At 37.7% G+C, this 21,733-nt stretch overlaps 2 protein-coding genes and 1 pseudogene across 2 annotated transcripts; all 3 read left to right on the forward strand.

Moving 5' to 3' along the window:
* The first annotated feature begins 514 nt into the window (after window positions 1–514).
* Window positions 515–2,754, forward strand: LOC133714470 (large ribosomal subunit protein bL19c-like; annotated as a pseudogene).
* Window positions 2,755–5,611: 2,857 nt separating this feature from the next.
* Window positions 5,612–12,560, forward strand: LOC133714432 (citrate synthase, mitochondrial). Its single transcript, XM_062140547.1, has 20 exons — window positions 5,612–5,708; window positions 5,815–5,869; window positions 5,962–6,027; window positions 6,276–6,317; window positions 6,438–6,503; window positions 6,683–6,748; window positions 6,872–6,985; window positions 7,219–7,282; window positions 7,511–7,593; window positions 8,665–8,714; window positions 8,788–8,865; window positions 9,157–9,285; window positions 9,377–9,419; window positions 9,634–9,720; window positions 10,731–10,832; window positions 11,338–11,445; window positions 11,549–11,599; window positions 11,826–11,899; window positions 12,009–12,060; window positions 12,183–12,560. Exons 2-20 carry the CDS (start codon window positions 5,828–5,830, stop codon window positions 12,276–12,278), a joined length of 1,413 nt encoding a protein of 470 aa, XP_061996531.1. The 5' UTR covers window positions 5,612–5,708; window positions 5,815–5,827; the 3' UTR covers window positions 12,279–12,560.
* Window positions 12,561–13,015: 455 nt separating this feature from the next.
* LOC133714433 (uncharacterized) lies at window positions 13,016–15,571 on the forward strand. The gene is made up of 2 exons (XM_062140548.1): window positions 13,016–13,716; window positions 15,249–15,571. The coding sequence occupies exons 1-2, from the start codon at window positions 13,583–13,585 to the stop codon at window positions 15,487–15,489; spliced, it is 375 nt and encodes a 124-aa protein (XP_061996532.1). The 5' UTR covers window positions 13,016–13,582; the 3' UTR covers window positions 15,490–15,571.
* The last annotated feature ends 6,162 nt before the right edge of the window (window positions 15,572–21,733 follow it).

Genomic DNA, 21,733 nt, shown 5'->3' on the forward strand with positions numbered 1-21,733 from the left:
TAAAATAGTTATATAAATAAAATAGGTTGTTTGTCATTGAACTCCTAAGTTTGCTATGGAAGTTACCTCTTTAGGCACACATTTATTGGTTTGCCTTTCTGCTCATTCTTTAATATCTTTCGGGTGTCTCTTCCACCATCAGTATTGAGTAAAAGTTTACCCGGCAAATAATCATTATTGTTCCACCACAACTGCATTTGTGAATTTCAGTTGTTTTCTTGTTAACTTCAAACAAATTTGGTTCTTGGCATCATATTGATCAGAACCGTTCTAGTGGGTTACATTGAAATTTTAGAACCAAGGAGATGTACATATATATTAACTTTCATCATTTCGATTATCACTTGGTATTGTTCATCAAGGTCATAAGTTTGTGTAGAATTCATTTGAAGATCAAGATGTAGTTTTTGTTTTATCAAGTATAGACTTATTTGTGATGCTTAAAGTGTTATTCTACGAGACTATAAAATGGGCTCTCAAACTGAGACATTGACGTGCTCAAGTAGTACGTACCATGCTATTCAGGAGTTCTCAACCAGGTTTGTGTCGATATATGGGCAGCAGTTTCACCACCTTTTCCCAGCAGATGCATGACAACAGTGGGTAATACAGTTGAATCAGCAAGTCAAGATTCAACAACTGAGCTTGATGCACCTCTCCGCATCAAATTTAAGAGGCTTGATAAAACTGGCAAGCACATAATGCAGGCGTGCATCTATCTCTTGGCATTGATGATAAGAAATAACAGATGATCTCTTCCTATTGTCAGCAATTGTTAATTCTATGCTTTCCTCAGATTCTAGATAAGGAAGCTGTAGAGGAAGTGAGGAGGCAGAGAGAAATACCTGATATAAAGCCTGGTTATTTCGTGCAACTCAGAGTGGTATAATATATTCTCCTTGATGCATGTTATAGTGCTATATATCTTTTTTCTTGTGGATGCTTTTCTGTTGGAGACAATTTCTTTTGTTCCTCTCACTAAACTCCATATATATGTTAACAGGAAGTACCCGACAACAAGCGGCGTGTTTCAGTCTTGGAAGGCATTGTGATAGCAAGACGTAATGCTGGTCTAAACTCTACATTCAGAATCAGAAGGCTAGTTGCTGGAGTCGGGGTTGAATCTGTCTTTCCACTGTAAGAAAATCTGGTGTTTCTGTTTCCTAATATGGCCCTTTGTTACTACTGTTTTGGACTCTGCGTCAAGTGTGAAGTGTGAACCTGTGATTTTTGTAGTTGGATGACCTAGAAGCAGGATGTATCCATTTACCCTATTATGAGAAATAACTAGTACCATATGTATCACATAGTTGTACAACGTCCTGCATACGATTTTTATTAATTTTTGTTGCAACTTATAGAGTAATGGCTCAAATAAAGAGTAGATATTTGTTGATTGTGTAATAGTATGGTTACTAGTCACGAAGCCCGCGCGATGCTGCAGGTCTCTTTTCTTTCTGAATTTTATACATAATAAAGTAGCTATTATAATTCAAAATTTGTCGGCTTATGTCCATAGCGCATATGTTATATAAATCTGATATAGAAAAGACATTAGTCTATCTGTAGGGCCATACTTGTTCACAAACTTACAAAGTTTATTCTTATCTAAACTATGATTAAAAAAATTAAAATAAAAAATCTGCCATTTTTTATGAGCGGTGGGTGTTGTCGTTGCTACAAGTGATGTTTATACATGTAAGTAGGGCTGTCAATTCTGACACGACTCGAAACCTGCACCGCACGATTAAAAAGCGGGTTGGTCGCGGATCAACCCATCATGACTCATTTAATAAACGGGTCAGCCGCGGGTTAACTCGCCAACACGAAGTGAACCCGTATTAAATAAGTCGGGTTATATATTTTATATAATCAGTGTAGACGACCGATTTAAAAAAAAAAATTATAAATATAAGGGTCGAATAAGTCTTTTTCTCACTTTAAACAACTAGGGTTACCATTTCACTGTTAACACTATAAATTTAATCAACTAATGCATTTTTTTAGTTAAATGGGTCGCATTTTTAACCCTTAAATTAGTCATTTTGTCCAACACGACACGACCTATTTATTAAATAGGTTAAGCGGGTTGGAAATGGGTAACCCGTTTAATAAATAGGTTGAGTTTGGGTTTAAATTTTCAACACGATTATTAAATGGGTTGGGTTTGTGTTTGTCTCTTATGACACGACAAATCCCTTAACCCGACACGAACCCGACTCGACACAACCCATTGACAGCCCTAGATGTAAGGTATAATAATTTATTTTTTTTGTAATAACTGGAGGGACACTTTCGTAAAAGAAGAAGCAAAACAGGGGTAGAATGGTCAAGATTCTATTCATTTTGTTTGTCCTTTTGTGAATGGATTTTAGGTTATAATTCCAAATCTTGCTATAAGTCATTAGTATAACTGTATAATTGTCCATCACTTAAACCGTTAGGATTATTTTTCCACTGTTTGATTAGTTCTTTCAGATAAACAGCAAAACATTGTAAATTACAAGCTCGATTGAAGCCTGTGACTTGTATTTGTCAAAGATTTGAACTCAAATTCTAAATATTGCATGTTTTATCATTTGTTACATTTTCTACTATGTTCGTAGTCTCTACAGAGTGACCGCTGACCGCTGTTAGTGTATGACAAGTATTCACCTAACATAAAGGAAGATAAAAGTACTGGACAAGAAGAAAGTGAGGAGGGCGAAGCTTTAATATCTCATGGACAAAATGAATGCTCTAAAGAAGCAATAGTGATCCATTTGCCTAGTGGGATAGAAATGATGTTCCCTATGATGTCCATGTATGACTTGGGTCCAAAACCATTTTTATTTGTCATCTTTGAGCATGTTAGATCTTTGAATCTTTTGCAAATCTTTGATATATTATGTGCTATTTTGCCCTTAGTAATACTTCTCTTTAGAGGATAGTGGTAGTTATTTGGAAGAGAATTTCAGTTTTGAAAGTTCTAATGATGCATAGGAGAATCCGAGCAATGAGACATCAGTGAATATTGCAGCACTAGTCCATTAATTACACCACTAGATCACCAACACTGGAGAACACAACAATTCATCGATAAGTCGAAATAAGTCCATTCACTAATTGATCACTGACATTGAGGAACATAGTAGACCATCGACCAACTATTTCTGACACTAGAGATCGCTAGAAGATAACTGATCAGTCAAAAACCTAATATCGAATAAACTTCAACAACACCTTTTTCTCCTTTAGTCTCTCATCTCAACCATGATTTCCCATGCTATGAAGTTCTTCTCGAGGTAAGCCCAAATCACTTATGTATTCAATGATATTGTTGCACATAATGTTGAACCTGAAGTCACCAATTATGTGTTACCTACTTGATCAACCACTATACTAAAAATGTAATCAGACGACAAAGGATATTTATCGTCTGAAGGAACTCAATACTTGAGGGTATCAGACAACAGAGGATATTTGTCATCTTAATTTTAAGATGACACAAATATTTCAAGACATGTGTTGTCTGTGTACACCAATTCATGTTTAATCTGTAGGGTCTCATGAATTCAAAAGACAGATGAGTATTGCAAAGATGAAAACCAACAATACCGGCCATTGTGTAAAGTGTATGGTTTAATGCATACTTCAAAGACATTATACTGGTTAACGGTGATCTTGGCCTGAGCTTGAGCTCAGGTGACAGCCCGTCTGACGGTTTTCCCGGAGGTAACACCCTTGAAGGTACTCGTGCCGCTGGCGGCAGCATGGGCATGACCCATTATAGCTAATTATGCTTAGGCAAATGCTTATGTAAGTACACACTCGTCCAATCATGCTACTGCACTCGTTGCACTCATACTCATCCAGTTCTGCTACTACACTTGTACTCATGTTCTGCTACTGCACTCATCATCGTCTAATCCTTCTACTGCACTCGCTACACTCATACTCGTCTAGTTCTGCTATTGCACTCGTACTGATCTTGTTCTGGTACTACATTCTGCTACTGCACTTGTACTATTCCAATTCTGCTACTGCTTGAAGATTAAGACAATATTGAAGGTTAGTTCTGCTATTGCACATGTACTCATCCAGTTCTGCTACTACACTTGTACTCCTCTAGTTCTACTACTGCTTGAAGATTAAGACAATATTGAATGTTAGTTCTGCTACTGCACTTGTACTCCTCCAGTTCTGCTACTGCGCTCGTACTCCTCCAGTTCTGCTACTGCTTTAGAGTAGTAGTAGTAGCAGAACTTGTAGAAGTTATTACCAGCTCCACCGTTCAACTCGAACGAGTCGTAACTCGGACCGTCCTGGTCATCAAACCGCCACAACTCGCTGATTCTGGACGAGTCAGACTGTGAGCCCCGAAAATTTATTTGTCGAGCTAAGTTGAAATCGTTGGCGAATTAATTTACAATCTTATTATTTCTTAAGTGCTCGAGAATATTTTTCAAAAATGTTCACAAGTTGAAATTCTTGATTTAAGAGTTTGATAATAAAGTACGCGACATGACGAGTTCGTGGGAATTTTCGGGGAATTTTTTGGATACCCGAGCTAATTTTTATGAATTTTGGAAGTTTTGGTATTAAAGAAATTATTTAAGAAAATATTAAAAAAAAAGTCATAACCTTTTGACAATGGCATCACAGTAATTTTAACGAAAAATTGTATTAATTCATGATTACGCATGAAATCTCAGAGATTATGTCTATTTTATTCTCCTTGGGTCAGGGCTTTGTATCCTTATTTGTATAAATCTAATAAAAGATGGGTTTTTTGTTTTTTGTTTTGTTTTTGTTCAAGTATATCCAGAATATGTGTCTGGCTCAAACTCTAGGTTACTTGTCGAAGTTGTAATAGAGTTAATCTTAGAGATATTCTCAGAGATAATATCATTCATTGTACGATTATGTTTCCATGTACAACTCTGATTCTATGCTTGTAATCCTCTATATAAAGAGGTCTCTATTATCAATCCTCTATATAAAGAGGTCCCTATTATCAATGAAAGAGACAACAATTTCTCTCTCAAATATCTATTTCCTTAAACAGTTTTTAAAATTTGATTTTTTATTTTCTGTGAATCCTGTTTGGACCCGAAAATCTGAAAACTTGGCCCAAAAATTTTTGGTACTGGTTCGGGCTCATTAAATTTTAAACAAAGCCCAGCTGTGCCCAACCTTAGTAGTACAAAAATGCCATAAACATAATATGTCGATGCCCTTGGCCAAGGCATTGACATGCATGTTTGAAAGTTTAGAAAGGTAAAGAAGAATACCACAAGGGCACAAAGATAGCATTGGAGTTGTGATTAAGCTTTTAATAGACAGTGAGCATATTGATGAGAAAACAAATGAAAAAGCCGAACAAGATGGTGGGCTTGAATGGTGAGACACCAGGCAGGCATCAGATGCCAAGTACCTGCCTGCCTAATTTTGATATTGACACTCAAATCACGTTCTTAATAACAAGCATGCCTGTCAAGACTTTTTGCTATTTTTATATGTGAAATTCTAACCGCGACGTGAGAATGAGATGCCATCTATTCTGTGGCGAAAAGATAGTCAAGCAAAATAAAAAAAAGGGCAAACCAGTATATAAATACCGAGTGAATAAAACCTCTTTTATTATTATTTATTATATTATTGGGTTGGTGGCCTTGTCAAATTTGATTATATCACACAGAGCTCCAGAGTTTCTGACTTTTGACTCAGTAGGTTGCCATTTTATTGGAGATCCCTCGTTATTTTCATTCTCTCTCAGACGAAACCCTAAGTTTGTTTGCATTTCTGTTTTAATAGCTGATTTTGTGGCCGCAGGCAGTAGTCAGCGATGGCGTTCTTGCGCAGTGTCTCCAAGCTCCGTTCACGTCTCGTAAGTAGTCTTGGTCGGAATTCTATATCTCAGATATTCAGCGATGGCCTTCTTCTGATTGCTTTTCCTTTTGGTTTTGGTTTGCACTGCAGGGCCAGCAGTCTAGTCTCCGTGATTCCGCCAGATGGCTTCAAACGCAGACCACCTCCTCCGATCTCGTGAGACTTTTGATTCGATCTTTCTAAAATTTAAACTAGTAATCAATTCAATTGTGCTTTGTATCTTTGCCTTCTTGTACTAGATTAGACTGCCATTAATTAATTCTAGTTTCATGATCTTTATTTATTGTTTCCTTTCTACATGCCACTTTGTATTCCTGTTGGTGTTCATTGTGCAAGTAATGAAAAATATTACAGTCTAATCTAAATTGAAGCTTACTCATGCTCATCCTTATGTTGCCATGCAGGACCTTTATTCTCAGTTGAAGGAATTGATTCCAGAACAACAGGTGATCCTTCTAGTCCAGATATGACTGACTTATGATAGTTTAGAAATTTGAGCATTTCTGATATCAAGGCTAGGGAAGTCTTATACTTGATATATCTCACAATTATGATGTTTGGTACAGGAGCGTCTGAAGAAACTGAAGGCAGAGCATGGAAAAGTACAATTGGGCAATATCACTGTTGATATGGTAAAGCATTATTATTATTATTATTTTTAATTTTTAAAATGGTTCTCCTTGTTGATAAGGTTAAGTTTGTAGTACTCAAAAAAGATGGAAGTCAGTCTTCGTTTGATTCTTCACAAATATATTCAACTTTTAATTTTGAATTGACATGTGATTAAAGTGTCTCATTATTTACTTCGTAGGTGATTGGTGGAATGAGGGGAATGACGGGGTTGCTGTGGGAAACCTCTTTACTTGATCCAGATGAGGTATATATTTGGGTTGCTCATCTTTGAAATTTTCTGAATTATAGGAGCTACATAGTTTCTTTCCTAGTTCTTATAACAATTAGTTAAACAAATGATTATGATAAATTGACTGCTTTTCATCAGGGGATTCGCTTTAGGGGTTTGTCAATTCCAGAATGCCAGAAAGTATTACCAGCTGCAAAGCCTGGTGGTGAACCTTTGCCCGAGGGCCTTCTCTGGCTACTTTTAACAGGAAAGGTATGTGTTGTGTTTGAGGCATCTGCCATTACAAGATATATCCACAATGCACTCTTTAAAAGTAAACAAAGTGTCAATATATTGTAATGTATATAGCCAGAAATATCTGTAATTTTATATGAACTTCTGGTCGATGTATTCTAAGCCGACTATTTACATTTGTTTGATTTTCAATTTTATGTGGTAGTTCTGGTGTATTCTAAAACACATTCTTCCCTGCCTGTGTTCCATAGGTACCAAGCAAGGAGCAAGTAGATGCATTATCCAGCGAATTGAGGAGTCGTGCCAAAGTCCCAGGTTAGTTATGGGCTTATGGCGCCGTTTTGCTTACTTCAGTTGGTTACTTGTTAGAATTATCATATATAAGAACCCTACCTGTTATATTTTCACTCCGGGTCTAGGGTTAAAGATTTTAATGGGTGAGGTTTGATTGAATCCTCGGTTAGTAGTCGCCCAACTTTTACACTATCATGATCGTCAGTGCAATAGTATCCCTCAATAGATATCTGTCTTTCTTGGTTGCAGATTATGTGTTCAAGGCCATTGATGCTCTGCCTGTTGGAGCACATCCAATGACTCAATTTGCAACTGGTGTTATGGCGCTCCAGGTCGGTAAATCGGCTTCCTAGTATTGTTGTTCTTTATGCTCGTATGTGTCATATATCACTCATTGTACATTTGCAAAGTTAATAGATCAGAATTGGTGACATCTTGTTCATTTATTAATTTGACACTTTTGGTGCCATTGGGCTTCTAGGTAATTGAGAAATAGAAAAAGAGCATGACATGATTTTTTGAACTTTTCCATATAGCAATGTATTTTCTAAGGTTATTGCTTTGGAAGGACATTTTGAGTGAGATATCAATGATGATTATCATGTATGTTTTATGTTTGAAACTTGGTAGGAATGTTGGGACCCTGAACTTTGTCTTCAGTGTTCTATTTGTGGCATTTCATGGTGTTTTCAATATTTTGCTAATGTATTTACTGTGAGACTATATGTATGCGTTTAATTTTGCACTTTTTGGGTTGTCTTTCGCAGAACCTTTGGGCTTCTAGGTAGCTTAAATGGGAAAAGAGTGAGACATAAGTTTTTGAATTTTTCCTTAGTTAATGATGGATTTTCTGAGTGCCACCAAGGACAATTATGGATTATCATCAATTTAGTCAGAAACTTAGCAGGAATGTTGAGGCCCTGAACTTTGTCGTGCATTCTATTTGTGGCATTCCTTTGTGTTTTCATTTATATAATGTTTTACTCTGAGACTTCTATCTATCTGTAATTTTTTTTCCCACTTTTAAGATAAATATTTGATTGGCTTGAGAGTACTTCGTAACCTTTTCTAGTGCAACAAGTTACCAGCGTAAACGGTTAGTTCATGGGTCACTAATGAGATTTTGCACAATCCGACAACTCCAACAAAAATTAATAATTGGTTTGACCATGGTTCAATCTGGAAATACAGTAATCAAATTGGATATTTTGCAGAAGTTCGATAATAAGTGGTAGAGACACATGTATTGCCATCACTATCTTTGTTCGACCTTTCCCCAGCTCCAGTGTTTTGTTTGTCCATTATTGATTTGTATCTCCTCATGATGAAAATGAAGTCTTGTCTGCATAAATTCAATGATTGTAAGCAAATGCATCTAACATTTTCCATTTTACTGTTTTCAGGTTAAGAGTGAATTCTCGAAGGCATATGACAAGGGAATACCAAAGTCAAAGTAAGTTTTGTCATGGTTATAGAGCTAAATATTGCATTACATTTTGAGGTTTCATAATCTAACTTACTTTTAGGTACTGGGAGCCAACTTATGAGGATTCACTTAGTCTGATTGCACAAGTGCCGGTGGTAGCTTCCTATGTGTATCGAAGGTTTGTGGAGCATTTACCTTATAGTTATATTTTTAACCTTGTGGTTTCTACATGGTTTGAAATTACATTCAATCCCGATTTGTGAAGTTTTAAGTCTTTCATATCAGTTCTCATGTAAAATATTAACTAACTGTTGGCGATACTTCTATCCTTTCCTTGTTGTTATTGGTATGTACTATTTTTCTGAAATCAATAGATGTCTGCACCTGTCTTTTCTAGTGCCTCATATAAAAATTTATATGATTTGTCTTGAATTGTATTGAGATTAATGTACTTTCTTCTTTTCTGAAGGATATATAAGGATGGAAAAATAATACCCGTTGATGACTCTCTGGATTATGGTGCAAATTTTGCACATTTGTTAGGATTTGACGATCACAAAATGCAAGAGCTTATGAGGCTTTATGTCACCATCCATAGGTCTGTATAAATTTCTCTTCTTAGGACCATATAGTATGGTTTCATTTCGTTTATTCAAGTTATGTGACTGTCAAGGAATCATGCATTACAGTGATCATGAAGGCGGGAATGTCAGTGCTCATACCGGCCATTTAGTAAGTTACTATTATCTTTTAAGCATGCTTTCATCTGCTACCTCTCTTTTTTATATTTTTTTTATATATTTTTTTTTATCGCTATCATTCTATACTTCAGTATGGAGAATTCTGGTGAACATCTTTTAGGAAAGCTGTGATTAGTTGATCATAACTTTATATTTCTTCCCATTCATGCTGATGTTTATGTTGTTTGATTGATGTCTGAGTACAGGTTGCTAGTGCACTTTCAGATCCTTATCTTTCATTTGCAGCGGCATTAAATGGTTTAGCTGGTCCACTTCATGGTTTGGCTAATCAGGTAATACATCTTCTGTTGTCCTGTCTCTTCCATCTATTTATTTTTTCTAAAGTATTAGCTCTATTTTTCTTATGTAAAAAAGTAAATGATGTACTAAAATAGAATGCTTTTAAATATTAATGAGATTTGATTTTACGTAATGTTAATCCACAATATTTTGTGCTTTTAGTCTATTGAAGTTAGCAGTAGGATTTACTCAGCTTTGGTTATTTGAGGTTTTCTTGCTTGGGTTTAGAAATACTTGCATTTAATTTGGTGCAATATGAGAATTCTAAAAGCAGGCATGTCTACATGCACATGTATGGTAAATTTGAGATACATTTTACTTGATTAATGTGTATTTGTGTTTGGTAATGTCCAGTTATATTTGTATTGGATGTGACTTGAATTTTGTAGTTCCGTCTTGTAGTTCAGGAGCTGCATTTTGTTTGTTTGAATTTTTTGTTTTATTTTTGGTTTCTTTTGTGTGTAGTTGTTTGGTGTATTTTCCGTGCATGCAAGTCTTTGTGTCCTTCTGTTGGTTGAGGGTAGGCTTGCTCTTTTGTGGACTTCTGGTACACTGTCCACCAATGATTGCACCCTTTTTCTTGTGAAGTGTTTTGTTTCCTATGGAAAAAGTATGCATTAAATGTATAGAAGAATCATTTTATCAAAGTGCTAGTTACCTGATGTCAGAAGAGTAACCTTTACAGTTAACACAGACTTTGTATGGTATATTGATTGAAGGGCAACCAATTTAAAGTTTTCTTGTAGTTTTGTTAACGAAGCTTGCTTTGATGATAGACTTGGCTAATTAGCAATCCAGTAGTTCTCTTACTATTTCTGTTACATGTCTATAGTTGGTGATAGATTACAGTCTCATAAATATAATGATTCCTTTTTCTTCTGTTAGCTATTTGGTTCTCTAAGTTTATTCAAATTTAGCGGACTGTTCAATGTAGAAATGTAAGTTCAAGTGTAATTTAATGGTTTTTACATTAGTGATTTACCTTTCTAATATCTCCATGCAGGAAGTTTTGCTTTGGATAAAATCTGTGGTAGATGAATGTGGAGAGAACATAACTACAGAGCAGTTGAAGGACTATATATGGAAAACATTAAACAGTGGGAAGGTAATGCCATATTTTTACGACGGTAATTATTTGTAATTTGATCAATATTTAGTATATTATCAATGAAATTTTTTTTTTAACATACATGGTCGGCTCTTTGCCCTGGAATTATTTATTTATTTATTTACTCTCTTTTTTTCTGTCTAGAATTGCTAATCTCTAGTGGGAAATATGCATCTTGCTCATTGCCATGTTCTTCCAGAAAATGAGTGAATTATTCAATCTTGTCAAAACTTATCTGCTGAACTCAGGACTCTGTCTGAATAGGATAATATAGTTATATAAAATAGGTCGTTTGACATTGAACTCCTAAGTTTGCTATGGAGTTACCTCTTTGAGCACACATTCATTGGTTTGCCTTACTGCTCATTCTTTAAGCAAAATGGGTTTCACTTTGAAATTAAAATGAATATCCGCTACATTGTTAGACTTCTTATGATGTCCCAGTTTGATGAACTGTTATTACTCTTTTCTCTAATTGTCCTCTCTTTTATGCATATTGCAGGTTGTTCCTGGTTTCGGCCATGGAGTTTTGCGTAAAACAGATCCACGATATACATGTCAGAGGGAGTTTGCATTGAAGCACATGCCTGATGATCCTCTGTTTCAGCTGGTAGGAATAACCATGACCTCACAATAAGGCCGTTTTCTGGCACACTGTCGAGTTTAATTGTAATTGACTTCTTGCTGAGCTAACTTGGCCATTACCTTAACAGGTGTCCAAGCTTTATGATGTTGTGCCTCCCATACTTACCGAACTAGGCAAGGTAATTCAGTCTTTTATTCTATTAAGATATTTCACTGGCTGTGAAGTACATAAATATTTTCCCTGCAGAACATGCTACTATCTTTTATATTGCTTTGAATAATTAATGTTTTGTTTACTGCAGACATGATTACATGAAATTTTTGGAAATTAGAATATTTGGCCTTGAATTGATCGAGTTTTACACAACTCTTGCTGATTGTATCTGGGAATTTTCATATTTGTAGGTTAAAAATCCCTGGCCCAATGTAGATGCTCATAGTGGTGTACTGTTGAACCACTTCGGTTTGACTGAGGCAAGGTATGAATCATGTTATTTCATGTTCTTGTTTAGTATGTTGTTCTGGGTAGGGGTTCTGTGATATAACTATTATGAGTTGATAATGCTCTTAAAATTCAATTGTGAGCAGATATTTTACTGTTCTTTTTGGCGTCTCAAGGAGTATCGGGATTGGCTCTCAGGTTCTCTCTCTCTCTCTCTCTCTCTCTCTCCCCTAAACCAAAATGTAATATATCCTAGTTCAACTCTTAAATATTATAGGGTTTCATAGTTTTAATATGTTCTCTCTTTTCTTTTGGCTCAGTTGATATGGGACCGAGCTCTTGGTCTGCCTCTTGAAAGGCCCAAGAGTGTTACGATGGAGTCACTTGAAAGTTACTGCAAGAAAGCAGCTTCCTGAAGGCATGGTTCTGTGCAGGATTAACTGTTGGTGTAAAAATATCAGGCTCTACTGCTTTTAGTTGAGTTGACAGGAAAACTTGGCATTTTAAGTACTTCGAAGAAATTTTGAAGATAGGCAAATAGTATTTTTACTGCTCTGTCAATCTTTGTTTGGTTGATTTTACCCAGTTTGTCTGGGGTGATGCTCGTCAATAAACATGTCAAAGTCTCAATAGAGCTATTATGAATAAAAGGTCTTAATTGTGTTACCACAAACTCTTCCAAGTATTTTTCGTTTTCAGCTTTCGTTCTCTTTACTGTTTATTGGTATGATCTTGAATCTTTAGAACTGGATGTAGTTGTACAACTGTCTTGTTTGATCAAACATGATACCAATCCTAGTATGAAAATGCGACTTGATGAAAAATTATGACTCCAGTATGAAAGTGCAAAAAATAAAGAGAACCAATAGAACAAACATGATACCAATCCTAGTTGATGAAGTCTAGTACTCGAGCTTTAGTTGGAGTGTGGTACTCTTCCCAACCGATTTGTGGTGGGTTTAATGAGGCCACTATATACTCCTTGATGTAATCCGTTATTTGATTAATGAAATCTTTTGATAAATAAAAAAAAAACATGATAAGGTGGAATTCTCCTCGTCAAGATTTTGTTAAACTGAATTTTGATGGCTCAGTTTATACGACTAATCAAGGTGCTGCAGGTTTTTTAATTCATAATGACCAGGGGGGGTTTGCCCATTTTAACTTCCTCAAAAAAGTTAGGCCCTTCAAATGTTTTGGTTTCAAAGGCAATAGCTCGCCGACTTGGTCTACAAGCTGCAGTGCTTCAAAGTGGAAGGAGATTCAAAGTTGCTTATTAATTGTATCTACAAGAAGATTGGTATTCCCTAGCGTATACGAGTTCTTGTCCATGATATCAAACATCTGGTTGTTCAATTCTAGGATATTGAATTCAGGCGAGAGTTGCAGATGTTCTAGTTAATTTAGTCCACTCAGTTAATACTGCAAGCTGACATCAAGGTCTTCCTCCTAATGCTTTTAAATTTGATTTTCAAGGAGTAGGTTCACCAAGTTGTATTAAGAGTTTTAGTCTGTAGTTTTTTTTTCGCATACAAAAAAAAAACATAATTAAATTTTTTTTTTAAAATTTACTAACGAAACAAATAATCCGAAAAATCAACGATTCGAGTTATTAGAATTCATTGTAATTATCGAATCGATGAGGTCCACACTTGAGTTGTTCCTGTAAGGGTGTGGATATGATATATTAGCATATGTGTGCCCTGGTTAAAGTAACCGAATGGAAATGGAGTCCGTATTTGCTGCAGGAGCAGGAGCAGGAGCATCCCAATTGCTCCGTCCCAGGGTCGCACCTCAGATTCCCATCGCTCTCAAACTGAGCGCCGCCGCCGATAAAGCGCCTTTTGATTTCAGGTACCTCTTCATCGCATTTGTAACTATTTGGGTGCTCGTTGACTACTCTTTCTACTCTGAAAATGGGTCATTCAATTAGTCTGTTGTGGCAGGGGGGCAATCATAGATATAGATATAACTATAACTATCAGGTTCCCCATATATACCATTAGCCATTGCTGGTTTGTGCAATCTCCTTGATATTTGTTTGTTATCAACTTATGCACAAAGACATAGAAATGAAGAGTATTGAAATTCTATCACAACCTTCCTCAGTTGGTTTTTGATTTACATCATCAATGTCTACTACTACTTGATGCATGCACATTCCACAAGCATTTTGTCTTTCTATTTGCTGCATCTCTTTGGTGCGTTGCTTGTTCTGCAGCAGGCCGACCAACAACACAAACATTCCTAAAAATTAGAAAATATCATTTTGCACGCACTACAAGGGTCAATGGAGCAAAGTGAGTGAAGTTTTGTCTAAAATTGGTAGCTGTGGAGTTCCTTTAGGAGTTCCAGGGTGGAATACAGATGGGGAAATCCTCTTACACTTACTGGGTAGATACAGTATGTAGATTTTTTTTTTTTTTTTTTTGAGAGAGAGAAAAAATTGCATATTAGTTAAGCAAATGAAAAATGCACATGTACTGTGATGGCGAAGAAGGACCATCCTCTATCCAAACTTGAATCTAGGAAACAAAAATGCATTCCTAGCTTATAGATGCACTACCTGATTACATTTTCTAGGGGTATATGTATACATAACTGTATGGAAGAAGCAGGAAAAGGTCCTCACTTCCTCTAACTAAGCACCTTTCTAGGACCAATTAGTGTCTTCATATCTGAAATAATCTCTTGTGCATCCATCTCTAAAATAATGAGTAAAACCACCATTCATTAGCAACTTGGAGACCCAAAGAAGCAGCATATACCACCATTTGGAATAACAGCGCACTTATTAATTTGGCATTTCTGGGGTTTGCTTGAATCTTGTCATTCTTGTAAAGGTAAATAAGGAGAGTTATCCATTCCAGCTAGTGAATATATTTCATCATCATTGCTCACCCAAAACTTAAAGTTTTATTGTGGTTGAAATCTTCTATATCATGTTCTTCATTATATTGATAAACTTACTTATAAGACTCTTGTTTTAGTTAACTAGCTTATCAATGTACTTGGAGGTTGCACATGCAAGTCCCAATGTATTGTTTTGATCTTACTAAGTAACAATTTCTAAATTAATTTTGTCATATGAAGAATCTCCTTCAAGGTTGAAGAAATATGATTCCTCAGCATTAGGATTGTCCTAGAAAATTATGAGCCTACATTACCATCACAACCTATAATTGTATGTCATGGTGACTACCTGAAAATTGGATACATGAATCGTGTTTGGTACTTCGTACAGTGTACTACTATTCCTTGTGCTTAATTAATCGGCTTTACAAGAGATAATATGCTAGTTGTGTTGTACGCTGTAAGTACATGTTAGTTTGATCGTAAACTACAACTTGTGCTGTACTCCATGAACTTTTGTCTCTTGAATTCAGGTTCAAGAAGAACGTTTTAAATTTGCAAATAAGGGAAAGATGGCAAGCTGTGTCTGCATCAAAATCTAACCTTCCAGATGGGGATTCCATCGAAGATAAATCAGGCAGGGTTAAAAGTGGTGATGCTCCCCAAGGCCCTCCTTTCCTTACCATCTTGGCTGGATTTCTAGTCCTTTTACTGGTATTCTGGATTCTTGGATCAATTCTAATGTGGTTGATTAGTTTCTTTGTTCGGAACTAGGGGACTATCTTTATTAACTTTTGTCTTTAAGCATGTACTCATCTAGAATTATCATCAATGAAGACGCTCTATTTTATTTCAATTGTTTCTCTCTATGCTTTTTCCTATCCTTCTGTGTGTACTTAAGTTGATAGTGATAGAATATAAGCTCATTGTGACTGCCTACGAGAATGCAACAGAAAACATGATAGAAATGGATATTTTACAAAATAAAATCCGGGGACTATGGATTGAAGAAGACACTCCAGCGAGGATATTGTTTTATTTTGATTTTTATGAGGATATTGTTTTCTTGAATATCAAGGATGAATCATTCTTTTGGATTCCGCACCCTTCAGAAACTCTGAAATTGGTGTACACTAGAGAGGAAAGAAGACAAATCTCGGTCTCACGAATTGATCCCACAACTCATATGTAGTGTTAATTTATATTCCTGTCAATTAGACTAGAGGAAAGAGAGAGAGTTGGATTGCTCTGCTAAGGTTTCTACCCTAGGTATTTTTCACGTCTCTTGACATCGCCATTATCAAGCCGCCGTGGTTGATGAAGTATCAGCTCATCTTCCAACATCTCTAGCCATCACAGAGAAGGGAAAGGTCACATCTGGAGGCAGTGGAAGTGCTGCGCTTTCACAACATCATTATGCGGTCGGTCGTCTGCTTCTTAATGATGAAGAAGGTTGACACGATGGCACTGATGAGGACTCTGTCTTCAATTTGGGGTTTGAAGTATCGCTTGTCGATTAGAGAGCAGGGGGACAGTTTGTTTTCATATTCATTGAGGACCTTGGTTTTATGGAAGATCGATCGTTGCTGGCTATGGCTCCGTATGATGGTTTATCTGAGGCTAGTGTTGCGCCAATCTCCTCGATTCCAGTTTGGGTGGAGATCTTTGGTCTCCCGCCGGCATTAGTCACATATGAGGTGGCTTTGATGGTCAGTTTTACACTGGGTTACGTTTTCCAGCTTAACAAAGTCAGGATCAGAAGAGGTGAGTCGGTTAGGGTTCATACCAGGCACGAGATCTTTGCGGCAATCAAGCAGGCTTATCCCCCTTTTGAATTTGAATTCTCTCCAGGTGTGATTGCAATTCTCCGATTCAAGTATGAGAAGTTTGTATGTTTTTGCCGGATTTGTAAGCTTCTGGAGAACCCAAAGATGGGCTGTGCTGGCATGGCCCTCTTTTTGAACGGCAATGGTGGAGTCCTCCTCAACGATGACATGGGTTCCAAACCCTAACCCTAAATCTAGGGTTTCGAAGCATGGTAATCAGCTAGCACTTACTGCTGCAAGCACGGACAGGCTAGTTGTCTCGCACTCTGGGCCAGACTGATCTTCCCTTTTCCGGTGCTCAATCCATTCATAGTTGGCAGTCAACCTTTACTATTCAATCTACCAAGAGTTACTATTGCAGACTTGGCCGCTTAAGCTACTAGGTTTTGTGCTCCGAGCTCTTCTGCTATCACTGTTGGGGATCAGTGCATGGTTACTTCTTCAGGCTCTGCTCCCATATCAGGATCGAAGAGGTCGGCGCTAGAAGAGGTTATTGCTTACTCCATGCAGTCTAAATAGGGTAATCCCTTTTGTTCCGGTTCAACTGGATTTCAAGCCCTTATTGGCTCTTGCTTAAAAAATTGGTAGTCTAGCTGTATCTCTATTGGGAAGGTCTGTCGGTAGTAAAAAAAAGGCCAAGTCGGAGTTATAGCCTAAGAGGTTGAATTTGGATGTAGATTGTTGGGGACGAAAAATTCCGTAGAGGAGTTTGACTCACCAATGAATGCGGACTGGAGCGGGAGCTGACCGGGAACAATCGAGAAGCTTCCCTCGAGCGTTGACTCTAAGTTTGACCGTCGGCTCGGGGAGGGGGGGGGGTGTACCTGCAGAAAACTCTCCGATGCCTAAGTCAATACGTTTCTTAGTAGTGGAGTAGAGAGAATTGGAATTCGATGGTTTACCTTGACGTCGGGCCGCCTTTATATAGGCGATGACTTACTTAGAGGACAAGCCGCCATTATTTATGCTTTTATGACTGCATTTATTTATGCACTTATGATGACAATTATTGCTGCACTAATAACAGTTAATTGCGTACTTACGACGATCATTCATTGCGCACTTATAATCGTAATCATTGCGTGTTTATTACAGTAATAATCGCCGCATTCATGACTGAAATTCAACGCCATATTAACTACGGAGTTAATCGCCTTAATTGCGGGCCCAGCAAAATTTGACCACTCCCACAATGCCCCCAAATTTTCTCTTTGGACACTCATCCTAAGAGGAAATTTCCATTCTCTGGCTGTTTCGAATCTTGCCTCGAATATTTCCTCGAGCCCTGGCCGTCCCGATTCTTTTCTCAAGCCCTGGCCGCCCCGATTCTTTCCTCAGGCCCTAGCCGCCCAGATTCTTTCCTCGGGCCCTGGCCGCCCCGAATCTTTCCTCAGGCCCTGGCCGCCCTGAATCTTTCCTCGGGCCCTGGCCGCCTCGATTCTTTCCTTGGGCCCTAGCCACCTCGATTCTTTCCTCAAGGCGAAGATTCATTTTCAGCATGAAACATGGAATTGCCCCCATTTCCCTTTGAATCTGATCAACAACATTTTATTCTCCTTGGCCACCGGCCTTAGGTATTTACTCTGGCCACCAGCCTTACACATACATTTCAACAACACTAACCACAAATATATTTCAAATATAAAAGGAAAAAATCAGAATATGATTACTAAAGGAAAGAACGTTAGTCTACGTTACCCAGACTTTTATCACTTTGGGGCTTGTATTCCATCACTCCCAGTCCTTAGTGACAGAAATGAGATTTCTAATGGTGCAGCTCCCTCCATCACTTTTTAGGGAAAAGTGCTTCCCACAGACGGCGCCACTTGTTGGGGATGAAAAATTCCGTAGAGGAGTTTGACTTACCAATGAATGCGGACTGGAGCGGGAGCTGACCGGGAACAATCGAGAAGCTTCCCTCGAGCGTTGACTCTAAGTTTGACCGTCGGCTCGGGGAGGAGGGGGGGTACCTGCAGAAAACTCTCTGATGCCTAAGTCAGTACGTTTCTTAGTAGTGGAGTAGAGAGAATTGGAATTCGATGGTTTACCTTGACGTCGGGCCGCCTTTATAAAGGCGATGACTTACTTAGAGGACAAGACGCCATATTTCTGCTTTTATGGCTGCATTTATTTATGCACTTATGATGACAATTATTGTTGCACTAATAACAGTTAATCATTGCGTACTTACGACGGTCATTCATTGCGCACTTATAATCGTAATCATTGTGTGTTTATTACCGTAATAATCACCGCAGTCATGACTGAAATTCAACACCATATTAACTACGGAGTTAATCGCCTTAATGGCGGGCCTAGCAGAATTTGACCACTCCCACATAGACCCAAGAACTTCTGTTTATACCTAGATCAGAGGGTCTCTAGATAGAAGCAAATTATAGAGAGAAAGACACACGATATATAGTGGTTCACCTCTCGTTTTGGGGAGGCTACATCCACTTAATATTTCACTATATGATTTGGGCTAATATTTCACAATATGATTTGGGCCGCAAGTTACAATACAAGGAATATGTAATGAATGAATGCTATCTAAGTGAGAAGGAGTCCCCTTTTATAGGTGAAGGAGGCTCCCTACTTTCCATCTTCTTCCATTTGAGGTGCAAAGTGCTATTATAATGTACAAAGACTATTATAATGTATAAAAGCTTATTATGAAGCATATTGGCGAGGCCGGGAGCACAGCCTATCGGTGAGGTCTTCGCCAGCTTCCACCATCACGAGGTAGCTTAAATGTCAGTCTACGGGGTCCATGTCGTGGTCGGGTCCCATCTTGCCTTTGTGGGCCCACTAAGAGGGTATCAACTATGGTGACATAGTAATACTACAGGTATCTATAACTCCTAAGAGTACTAGGAAACAGAAAATTAAGAAAGTGCCCTGCTGAGGTCGTTGTTCCAGTTGTGCCTTCTGAGGCTGTTGATAGCCTTGGGGAAACTCCCTCTATGTAGGGTGGTCCTAAGGTTTATAAATAAAGTAGGGTTGGATCTTGAATTGTTCGGAAAAAATCCTAGTAGTGTCAGGTTACTGGTTTTTGTGCTTCTATTTAGGTTTGCTTTACGTAGATTGCTTTAAGGCTTTCTAAACAGTGATGCAAGTCGAACGTACCCTCAGTGGTGGTCAATGTGTATTGTTAGTTACATTTTCTTTTAATGGATTGACACTCAATTTTCTTCAAAAAATAAAAAATAAAAAGGGACTAGAGGAAAATACTCCTATATTCAAACTCTGATCTTCTTTATTATCTGGTTATGATTAGAATTGTATACAAAGTACGCTTTAGATATTTTGTCTAAAAAATTAAACAAATTGAAAATTGTTTTTTTTTTTTTTTTTGAAAGAGGGCCAGGACGGCTGCCATTAAGCCTTGATCATTACTGAAATTGCAGAATACATGGGGGGGATATGATACCTGAACCCCAACTTACAATAAGCATAAGGATAATATTAGGGCTGTCAATAGGTCGTGTCGGGTTGGGTTCGTGTCGGGTCAATGTATTTGTTGTGTCGCAAGATACAAACCCAAACCCAACCCATTTAATAATCGTGTCAAAAATTTAAACTCAAACCCAACCTATTTATTAAACGGGTTACCCGTTTCCAACCCGCTTAACCCATTTAATAAATAGGTTGTGTCGTGTTTGACAAAATGACTCATTTAAGGATTAACAATGCAACCCATTTAACTAAAAAAATGCATAAATTGATTAAATTCACTAAAAACTCTACAAGACGAAGAATAAATAATTATATATAATTCATAAATAATTAAATCCAATAATTATAAAGCAAAATATTTCAAATTGTCTAATCCTATGATCAAATACTCCCAACGTCTAAAATTTCAGGATGAAGTATAGCATAATCGGGTTATACGGGTTCACTTCGTGTTGGCGGGTTGACCAGTGGCCGACCCATTTATTAAATGGGTCATGGCGGGTTGACCCATGGCTGACCCGCTTTTTAATCGTGCGGGTTCAACTCACTTTATTTCGTGCGGGTTTCGAGTCGTGTACGTTATCGGGTCGTGTCGGAATTGACAGCCCTAGATAATATCCCGAGATAATAACGGGAGTCTCTACGAAAAATATGTATTCTACCATGGACCAATTAGCGAAGTTGAAAATTGATTATTGATTCATACAAATCGTACAAATTTACAATTTGTCATGAGATGTTGATGTTTACCTAAACTATCAACAAATTAAACAAGTTAAAATTCTTCAATTTCGTTGGATTTTTTTGTCTAGAATTCTAAATAATGTCTAGAAAATAAACCATTGTGATTATGGAAAGTACAATGTGGAATGTATCCAAATAAGAGGTACAGTACAAATATTTTGTGAAGGTACGATTCGTTAGAGACAATTAGCAGAGCGTATCGTATATGATTGTGAGGAGTAATCCAACTCTTTTTTTTCCAATAAAATAGAAAATTAGGCGATATTAGCTCTTCTACGATAGTTGATTTGGGGCGACTAGCACTCACCCACAATCTCAAAAGAAAGAGGGCCATTGCAATCGGAAATCCACCGCATGTCCCTCCATTTTATTTTCTTAATAAATATAACTAAAAATACAAGATAAGAGAGAGACAAGAACCAAAATCTCTTCAACAAAAATGAAGTAAAGTAATCAAAGAGCCAAAACAATTACATAATCCAACTCTTTCTCAATACATTGTCATGCATAAACATTGTCCAGCACTCCAGCATGAGCTTTTATTAGCTTCTAAACGGTTATATTTGCATGTTATTGTACTGTAATACACATATTCATAACTTCTCTCTCAAAACCCTAAGAGTCGTTTCCGTCAAGAGCGTATGCCTGATCCGACGGCACGCCCTCGCGGCAGCGCTGTCGGACAGGCCATAGTGTACCTCTTGTCCGGATTTCTCTCGTCCAGCCGGAGGAAGGGTTGTGGGCTGACGACGGCACTACCCTGTGAGTTGGGAGAATCTGATAGGGAAGGGCATCGGTGGTATGGTAGGATGAGAGGGCTAATGTCGCGTTGCCTCAGAGAGGAGGGCAGATGGTCTGGTTCGTGGATCGAGGTGGTGAAGCCGGAGAGAAAGGCGCCCGGTCGTGATGGCTGTTTGGTGGAAACGCCGAGACCTACTGTGCTCAAGTCAGATCCATCGGATCCGACTAAGGAAGGCTTCGATCTGGAG

This window comes from Rosa rugosa, chromosome 6, assembly GCF_958449725.1.
Source record: "Rosa rugosa chromosome 6, drRosRugo1.1, whole genome shotgun sequence".
Taxonomy (NCBI): domain Eukaryota; kingdom Viridiplantae; phylum Streptophyta; class Magnoliopsida; order Rosales; family Rosaceae; genus Rosa; species Rosa rugosa.

Bases quoted from the DNA above. Each gene is read 5' to 3' on its own strand.
- LOC133714432 (XM_062140547.1), top strand. From the start codon at position 5,828: ATGGCGTTCTTGCGCAGTGTCTCCAAGCTCCGTTCACGTCTC. The intron at 9,286-9,376 runs GTCTGTATAAAT...CATGCATTACAG, and splicing joins CTTTATGTCACCATCCATAG to TGATCATGAAGGCGGGAATG. The intron at 11,600-11,825 runs GTAATTCAGTCT...TCATATTTGTAG, and splicing joins TACTTACCGAACTAGGCAAG to GTTAAAAATCCCTGGCCCAA.
- LOC133714433 (XM_062140548.1), top strand. From the start codon at position 13,583: ATGGAAATGGAGTCCGTATTTGCTGCAGGAGCAGGAGCAGGAGCATCC. The intron at 13,717-15,248 runs GTACCTCTTCAT...TCTTGAATTCAG, and splicing joins AAAGCGCCTTTTGATTTCAG to GTTCAAGAAGAACGTTTTAA.